This window comes from Coffea arabica, chromosome 8c (assembly GCF_036785885.1).
Source record: "Coffea arabica cultivar ET-39 chromosome 8c, Coffea Arabica ET-39 HiFi, whole genome shotgun sequence".
Lineage (NCBI taxonomy): Eukaryota > Viridiplantae > Streptophyta > Magnoliopsida > Gentianales > Rubiaceae > Coffea > Coffea arabica.
The window spans coordinates 14956410-14966584 of NC_092325.1; the positions used below are offsets into that span (position 1 = coordinate 14956410).

At 36.6% G+C, this 10175-nt stretch overlaps 1 protein-coding gene across 1 annotated transcript; it reads left to right on the forward strand.

Annotated features, from left to right (window-relative positions):
* The first annotated feature begins 9374 nt into the window (after nt 1-9374).
* Nucleotides 9375-9875, forward strand: LOC140013397 (uncharacterized). The gene has a single exon (XM_072062669.1). The coding sequence runs from the start codon at nt 9375-9377 to the stop codon at nt 9873-9875; it is 501 nt and encodes a 166-aa protein (XP_071918770.1).
* Nucleotides 9876-10175: the final 300 nt, after the last annotated feature.

Below are 10175 nucleotides of genomic sequence, written 5' to 3' on the forward strand. Positions count from 1 at the left end.
TTGGAGTTGTTTAAAAAGGGTTTTCTACGTTTTTTTCTTTAAAAATTCATTTTTAGGTGACTTGGTACACCTTAACTCTCTACCAAGTGGCGACTTCATTTTTCATTCAAAAACCCTTTTTTAAACTATATTTTGGGTCAAATCGTCACATTTTCAAGTCCCATTTAGACCCATGTTCTTCATTCTCTTTTCAAATCAAAAATTCATTTTCTAATAAAAAATTGAATCAAAAAGCCATTTTTCTAAACTCATCTTTTATTTTTTCCTATTAAAAAATGGGGCGCGACATAAACATATCATATGTCTTTTCACTATGCATTAGATGGTTAGTTTGTGAAGATGGTTTATATATATATCAAATACATTTGTACTTGATTTTTTATGATATTTTATTCACAAAATTTCAAGTATAAAATTTTATTGATATTGATTTTGGTTGTGAGGACTTTAGTATCATGTAATTTGGTGAATCATCAACTTTTAGAATAGAATAAGGACAACAAATTTATAAAGAAAAAGTGAATAAGTTTTTAAAGGGATGTCTAAAAGAATAATATTTAAATAGCAAAGTTAGTTGATAAAAAAGAAAAGAATAGAAAAGAGAGTTATTTGTAGGATTTGAACAAATGTATTTAAAAGCATTACATAAGCACAAGACAAGTTTGGCCCTAGTTGTGAAAATGTGTCAAGTCTAGAAGGATATTATAGCGAAAAAAAATAGAAGGATATTATAGCGAATAACTAGAACTTAGTAACTGCCAGAAGAGTTGGTTAGAAGATATTGAGAATCAGTTGGCCAATGAAACTGTAGCTGAACATATGTAACTCAAATGAAATGTACTGAAAAGGCTTGAGGAATAAGACAACTCTATAATTTTGTCTTCTATCTCTCTCTCTCTCTCGCGTCCTCAATCTCCCTCTCTTTTCATTTCTTGTTTCTTGTTAACTACATCTCTGCCAAACTCAAGAACTTGAGTTCTTGACAAATTGGTACTAGAGCAAGTGAATCTTGGCTAATAGAGGATAACCATGGTGGAGAGTACAAGATTTAAGACCCTGGAAGACCAGATCAAAAGGTAGGATGCTAAACTACAGTAGGTAATGGAAGACATGCACAAGTTTCATTTTCAATGCCGTGAAGAAATGGAAGGAAAAAAAAGCAAATTGAATCATTGATCACTGGAATGGACCAAAAGTTCAATGCACTCGGTACAATGGGGAAGATGATGATCAACAAGGATAAAGGAGGAATCAAAGAACCCTTGCTGCCTACCCCTCCCTCCCATCACAAATTGAATATAGGGACAAATACTGAAGGGAAAAGCTGTTAAATATCGATAAGAATTTATATTACAACCCTTCTAAAGTTGGACTAGTTATGTTCTGTGGTGAAAAACCAAGAGAATAGTTGTGAAAGTGTAACAAGGATTTCTTAGTTAATCGAATTCCAGAAGTACATAAGCTGCTAACGGTCAAAATGTTCTTAGATGGAAAAGTTGATAACTAGTATCAAGGAGCAAAACTAGAAAAACCGAACATGAATTGGTAAGAATTTGACGAGTTATTATGCAAGAGATTTACTAGCAGTGGTGATAGAGATGTTGTAGAAGAATTTAACAAGTTAGAACAAGAAGGTACAGTTGAAAATTATCAAGAAAGGTTTGAATAACTGAAAACCTTGATGTTGCTGAAAAATCCCAATTTAAGTGCAAAATAGTTCATTTCTAGTTTTGTCAGTGGACTTAAAGAGGAGATTAAACCCATGGTCAAGATGCTCAAGCCATATTCCTTATTTGGAAAGGCTGAGGTGGCTCAATTACAGGAGCAAGCCCTTAAACTTCAAGGTAAAGCTATGAAGACTGGAGGAAAGGTAATGGCTGAACGCAAAAATGGACTATATAGGAGTCTTGTATCTGCAAGTAGGGGAGGTAATTACTATAAGTTACCAGAGACTCATAATAACACTACATCTACATCTAAGCAGCCAAAAGCCAGGAGGATATCCCAATAAGAAACCCAATTCAAAAGAAACAATGGACTCTATTTTAAATGTGGTGAGAAATTTAGCGTTGGACATTAATGTAAAATAAAGCACCTAAATTTCATGCTGAATAAGAAAGATGATGAATTAGAATTTGTTGATGCTAATGGAGAGCAAGATGAGTACATCGGGAAACCTGGAGAAACTGCAAATGTGTCCTTAAATGCACACTCAGACTCCCTAAAGAGGAATACTATCCTATTCGAAGGACAAATTGCAAGGGAAACTGTCAAGATTTTGGTGGATACTAGGAGTTTTGATAGTTATATTCACTATAAACTGGTCTCAAAATTAGGTATTCCTTATGAGTATGCCAAACCATTTACAGTCAGCATGGGGGATGGCAGTTTGGTTACCAATTGTGCCAAGTGTCTTGGAGTACTTTGGAATCTACAACGATATAGATTCTGTTTTGATCTCAGAAATATGAAGCTGGAAGAATGGGATATAATCCTAGGAGTAGATTGGATGCATAATTATAGTCCAATAACCTTTGACTTTCATCAGTTGAAAGTGTCAATGTTCCATCAAGGGGAATCGATAACCTTGCATGGAGCAGTAAATGAGACTACTATGGATTTGGTCAGAAGAAAAGATCTCAAAAGGTTTTTGCAAAAGAAAAGGATATACTGTGCTATTTCTGTCCAATTGAGAGAGAGCCTGTAATTCAAAAAGAGGCCACTCCAACATCCATATCAGAAGTTTTTAAATCAATTCCCTGAAGTATTTGAACCACTTACACAACTGCCTCCTGCCAGAGAACTAGACCACCAAATACCATTGAAACCAAGGTTACAACCTTTCAAGATGAAACCATACAGATATCCCTATTCATAGAGAAGCAAGTGGCTGAAATGTTATAGGCAGGGCTTATTAAACACAATGGTAGTCCATATGCCTCTCCAGTGTTGTTGGTTAAAAAGAAGATAACACCTAGCATTTCTGTGTGGATTATAGACATCTAAATGGTGTCACTATGAAGGACAGATACCCAATTCCTAATGTAGATGAGTTGTTGGATGAATTACATGGTTCCAAGTACTTTACCAAGATTGATCTTAGATCTGGGTACCATCAAATCAAAGTGAAGCTGGAAGACACTCACAAAACTGCTTTTCAAACACACTATGGGCACTATGAGTTTCTTGTCATGCCAAATGCTCCAACAACTTTTCGAGCTCTCATGAGTCAAGTATTTAGACCTTTCTTAAGGAAGCATGTGCTGGTATTTTTTTGATGACATTCTAATCTATAGTTCTACATTGACTGCTCACATTGAACATTTGAGAAAAGTATTGACGTGAGAATTAGTTATTTGCTAAAATGGCTAAATGTTCATTTGCACAAACTAGAGTAGAGTACCTGGGGCATGTTATTTCAAAAAAAAGGGTCAGTATGGATGAAGGAAAAATGGAATGTATTCTATCTTGGCCAGTCTTTAAAAATGTCAAAGAGTTAAAGAGTTTTTTGGGGTTAACATGATACTATAGAAGGTTTATTCAAGAGTATAGCATCATATGTGAACCTCTCACAACTCTATTGAAGAAAGATGCTTTTACATGGGGAAAAAATTACAACAAACATTTGAGCAACTCAAACTAGCCATTAGTAATGCACTAGTGTTGAGATTACCAGACTTTATCATTCCATTTATAGTCGAAATAGATGCTTGTTATGATGACCCCACCTCTCCTACAGGTGTACCCTAAGGTATCAGCGGGTCGTTTACCCAACTCTCACCAAGACTCGTTAACAAACCACAAAATCAAACCTAATATCCAATCTTACCACAAAGTATGTTAAATACAACTAATACATACAGTTGTTCGGCGAAGCAACTTAAAATACAAAAGAGGGTTTAAACTTACAATTCACATTCAAAATAATGCAGTACCCTAATCACTTAGTCTAACTAAAACAAAAGCTAAGTGCTAATCTCCGAATCATGAACCAACCCTACTAAGGAAAACAAAAGGAAAGGTATGAGCTTGCGCCTAGTGAGGTCTAAGAAAGACATGCAATTTAAGAAGCAATTATTTCACATATATAAGTTAACAAGAAACATAAACAAGAGGTATCATATAAGCACATCATTAAAATCGATATGTCAATCATAAACAAGAGGATACTCAGCACTGGCAAACACTCGATCAATCAGTAATTCAAGTAGTTGACACTCCGTCAACTTTTATGTCCATGTAGAATCTCCACTTTACACCACTCCGTTCACCTTTCACCCTCTACCGGGCCCATACACCAATAAAATTTCAATGATTGGTAGTACTCGAGTATACCCAGAACAGCATGGATCCAACACATATATACTATCCAAGGTTTGCTAATCGAGTCAACCAAGCCCTTGTTGGCTCAACCTCAAATAACTAGCCATTGGGTTTTGAGGCCCCCACATATCAATAATATCATGCCACATTCACTTAGAGCAATAACAATTCAGTAGAGTCGACTGCGATAAAGTACACACTCGCCCGTTCATAAACAAGTTCAAAAATGACAGTTCATAATCATATCATTTTTCTCAAACTCATTGACATATCAAGCATATATATAGTGCTACCACGCACTTAGAACACTCACCAAAGTACTTAAGCGTCCACAGAAAGATTGTGAGGACTTGTATTTTTATTCTTAATTTTTACTTATTTTAAAATTATTTGCATTGGTGTTATTTAATTTTATTATTTTAGCATAAATTTTACTCAAAACATATTTTTATCTCTTACGCGTCAAAAATTTCAAAAAAAGTCGCACCGGCGCGATTAATTGGGGATTTGGAGAATTAATCTCGAACTAGTAAGAATGAGTATTAGTGGTGTAAAAGAAACTACCTTGAAAGATTAGTATTAGAAAGTAAGAAACAAGAAGGAAACTAGTAGTGCATGACACTATTTGGTCACTATTCCTAGTTGACTTTTTAACCCATCAAAAAGCAAGCTTTCTTTTCAATTTCACATCACAATTCAACGCTCCATCTCTTCTCCTTTTCCTCTCACTTGGCCGGCCATTGAAGCTCAAAAATAAGGGTAGAAAACTCCTCCTTCAAACAACAAGTTTTGCTCCAAAAATCTCTCCAAAACCCTCAAACCTTTGGAAGTTGATCAAGATAGAGGAAAGCTCCAACCTTGTGGTGATTTCTTGGTGGATTGGCGGTGCAATGCTTGGCTCTAACTAGGGTTAAATAAGCTTGAGTGAGGTAACTAGTTTCACTTCACTTGATCTTTAGTTCATGCAAGATTTAGTAGTAGCTATGGGTGATTATGAAAGGGTATTCGAGACCCTAAACAAAGCTAGGCAAGATGACTTGAGGAAACCCTTGTCTTCTTGATTTATAATTAGGTAGATGCCTTGAGGTGGATTATTAGGAAGCGGACTTGAAGATTTCTTGTTTGTTTGATTGATATTTAGTGATTTCTAGCTTGATTTTGGGCTTGAAAGTTGGAGAGAAAATTTGAAGAAAAGAGGAGGAAGTGCTATCCGAATTTTTCCTGATTTATTCCTCTTGATTTATTTTGGAATTTTCCTGTTAAATTGCTGTAAAAATTCTTGTTATATGTTGGATTATGTGTGTAAAAATTATCTCTCAAAAATCATTTCATTTGAGTGGGTGAAAGTTAGGCTAAAGAGAGAAAAATCAAATCTGAAATTTTTGATCAGTGCAGCCTGCCTGTGCGCATTCAACAGCTGTAAATTTTCGTACAGGAGTCGAAATCAAGTGTCGTTTGCGGCATTTGAAACTAGACTCCGAGAACTTTCCAACGGTATAATTCATTTTCTATGAGCCATAGTGAACTGGCAAGACTGATTTTCTCCTAGTGTTTTACCCGTGAGACCTGCACAGCTGCATCTTGTAGTCTGTTTTCACTCTTCTTGTGAAATCAATTTGAAGACAGTTTCTTCTAGTGATTTTTGCCATTTTGAATCTAGTTTTCAACACCATAAACCATGTTAATTTTGGACTTGTGTAGCTTTAGTTATGACTTGATTTCGAAACTGTGTCGGATGCTTCAAGGCTGAAAATCCGTGAACCAGGTTTCAAAAACCAGTTTTCGAAGAGATATTGTATCTTGGTGTAAAAAAATCCAAATTGAGTTCCACTTATTGTGTTTGAAACTAGACTTGAATTTCTTTCAGTATTATAAATTTCAGAGGCCAATTCGATTCCTATGAATTTTGCTAAATTTTCAAATTTCACTGAAAATCATGCCTGTTTTGCCCTGTTTTAATGAAGTAGCAAGTTGGAGCTGAGATTTGAATGATTTCTGATTTGAATCTGGAAAAAGTGTCTTCTAGAGAGTTTTAGTACATTGAATTTAGTTTCCAACGGTATAAATTTCCCAATCTTTGGATTTACAAAACTCAAGATATGATTTTTCAAGTATTGTCGCACAAATCTGGGATTTTCTGGTTTCAAACAAAATGTTCTTTTAAGGACTTCCAACTTTCCTTTGAGATTGTTAGTCCACTTTAAGCTTGATTTCATGGATGGATACAAGGTCTTTTGTGACTTTAAACCTTCATTTTGAATTTTGGTTTTCAAAGGATTAAACCTCTTGTGATGTGTTGTCTTGGTTGCCTAAGGAAATGAATTTTCTTCCTTATATGCTAAGTGACTTAGGATATACATGAGTGATGGATTAAGGGAAAAAATTGACCTAAAGGTGGTTGGTTAATATTTTTTCAGGTGTTCAAGAGGATTTCGAAAGAAATCCCGGTGCAGACAATTAAAGGACATACTTGCTCGCTTGCTTTTGAATTTGGTGAGTGTCAAGTACATAACTTGTTGCATAATACTTGGATCGCTTCTTGTTGATTATGTGAATTAAATTTGCCAAGGCGAGTATGTACTTTATCTCACTGGTTCTCTCTTGCTTGACTTGATGATTGACTCGCTCGTACTTGACAATTATGCTTGTGCTTGTGCTTGACTTGGCGTCGATTTGAGAGCAATCTCATCGACTTATACTTGAACTTGGGGGCCCCAAAACCTAATGGTTAGACATTCAATTCAAGCCGGCATGGGCTTGGTTGAGGAGTTTGGTGAATCTTGGGTTCGTGTACTTGACTTGCTTTGATATACTCGAATAATATCACAACTTGTTTGATATTTGGACCCGGTAGAGGGTGTAACGGTGGACGAAAAATTGGTGAAAAGTGGGGTACTACGGACTTGTTACTTGCTCAGTTGATGGAGTGTCAACGCTTGAAAATTTTAGATCAAGATATCGGTGAAGCAGTGTGAATTTAGCTCCTGAGAGCTCCCGTATCCTTTATTGATTGTGTTTTATTTTCTTTTGTGAGTTTACACGAATATCGTGGCTATTTTTTTTATGTTGTTAATGCTACCTGTACCTACTTGCTTGCCTATTTTCTTGGCCTTATTGGGCGTTAGCTCACCCCTTAAGTTTGTTTTCCTTAACAGGAATTTGAAGTGGAAAGATTGGAAGAAGCTGGTCTTGGTTATATTTTTGGTCTGATTATGGATGTAAATGTTTTAGCTGGCCTTTTGGTAGTTGTAAATTGGGAAAGTTTGATGTAATTTTTGAAAATAATATGGCGTTGAATTTTATGTCTTTTGAAGGAAGCGACTTCTTCTTTATATTAGTTTTCTTATTGGTTGATTAGTTCCAAGTTAAAATCTGGTCTTGTATCAAGTCCTAACAAGAGCTAGGTAGGTGACCTGCCGAAACCCTAGGGTTCTCCCTAAGGAGAAGTGGGGTTGTCACAGGTGATATCAGAGCCTAGGTTTGAATTATTTGGACAATTAGGAGTCTTGATCTTGTGAAAAGTATACGTAATAGTGTGAAGTATTAGGATCTAGTTTATTGACTGTATTTGAGTTGTCTAAACTTCTAATTGTAATTGTAGGTCATGGAAGGAAATGGTGGAAATGAGCCATCTTCAAGGCGTCTTCCAGTGATCCGTTATCGAGAAAGGCCTGGGGGCACTCTTTGGATGTGGAATCCAATTCGTCGAACTAGACCTTCATGCGATTATCGGAGGACTTACTCATACCCTAACGACGTGATGCTAGCGTTATATGAAAAGTGTAGGCAGTTATCTAATGCGAATGAGATAGCCCAAAAGATAATCGAGAATTGATGATGACTATGGATGCCTAGACCGCTAGGATTCATGAGTTGGAGACGGATGTACTCGAAGAGCAAAACAGAGCAGAGGCTCTTCGTAAGCAGCTTCAAGAGGCTAATCGTCGGCTTGCTAGAGTAGTATAAGAAGTGCGGGATCGAACTGAGGGAATGTTGGCTGAATGTGTGACTTTGGTTGAACAAGTAGTTGATGGCAAGCTACTTGATGAGGGATAGGAGAGTGCAAATCCTAGTGCTGAAGATAAGAATGATCCTACTGAAGTAGTCGAGACCTCTGCCTCTGCCAGTCACTAAGTTAGTAGTTTATTCCACTTTAGTAGTTTTTGTCCAGGATAGTTGGGGTGGTGTTTGTTCAAAGACCATTGTATTTTGTTTAACTATGTTACTTATCTTTTGAAGCACTTGAACGTTATGCATGATGCGTTTGACTTTGTTGTTCTATGACTTTTAATCTATGTTATGGGTTGTGCACATTTGCAATTATTTGTGTCGCACACATTTATTTTCGTCTTGCATATTTAAAGTGTCACTTTAAATCTCACTTGTGCATGTTTATCTTTCGTTCATTCCTTTAGAAAATACTAGAATTATGGACGGACAAAAAAGTGGAAGGGGCAGAGGGCGCGAAGTTGGGCAACCCCAAGTTCAAGGAGATGATCAGGAATCGGCAATCGGACCGAACCAATGGAAAGGAATGAAGGGGACAATCAAATAGCTACCGCTATTAACCGTATGATGGATATTTTAGAACGGTTAGCAGATCGTCAGGGTTCAGGACTTGTTAACTAATCTGGGGTTCAGGAGAGAGGAGAGGATAGAGTCTTAGAACGATTTTTAAAGTTTACCCTGCCTAAATTTCTTGGAAGGCCTAACCCAGAATTAGCAGAGAATTGGTTGGAGAGAATGACTAACATCTTTGTCGCCTTAGACTATGCTGAGGTCGTTGAAAGTACGATTCCTATTTACCACCACTTAGTTAAGGTTTTAATTGACCATGGTGTGACACATTCTTTTATAAACCCTAAATTCATGATGGGCTAGACGTGAGGCCGATTAAACTACTATATGACTTGGAAGTTAAAACGCCTACTGGGGATCAAAATTTGATTGCTAATTTGGTGTATAGAAATTGTAAGATATGGATTGGAGAACGGAAGTTGTTGGCCGACTTGATAGGTCTAGCTATTAAGGGATATGATACTATCCAAGGTATGGATTGGTTAGCTCGCTACCATACTCAGTTAAATTGTAAGATGAAAACGGTCGAACTATGTATTCCGGGAGAGGCAATCCTAAAATTGGATGTAAGGGGTAGACTAGCATCGTTCGCTCTTGTTTTAGAAATTCGATTTAGGAAGTTGTTGAGTAAGGGAACTCAAGGATATTTGGCCTTTCTTATAAACACTCCCGGTGATAAGGTGAGGTTGGAAGATACGCCAGTGGTAAAGGAATATCCAGATGTTTTTCCTGAGGAACTTGAGTCATTGCCACCAGACAAAGAGATAGCATTTAAAATTGATGTGATTCCAGGGGTAGCACCTATCTCTAAGACACCGTATAGAATGGCTCCAGCTGAATTGAAAGAACTGAAGTGGCAATTGCAGGATTTACTAGAGCGAGACTTTATTAAAAAAAGTGATTTTCCGTGGGGAGATCCAGTGTTATTTGTTAAGAAGAAGGACAAGAGATTGAGATTGTGTATAGATTACTGAGACTTGAACGATGTTACTATTAAAATAAGTATCTTTTACCTCATATTGATGAATTGTTCGACCAATTGCAAGGGGCGGTAGTATTTTCAAAGTTGGATTTCAGGCAGGGTTATTATCAATTGAGGATTTTGAAAAAAGATATACCTAAGACTGCCTTTAATTCTTGCGTTAGTTGTCTGCTATAAGATAGCCAATTTTGGGGCTTTCGACATAAAAAAACCTATCCCACTTACATGTTTTCTCTTTTGCGCTGTCTACCACTATGTCTGCATCCTTCCCCTAAACACACATACCATGAGC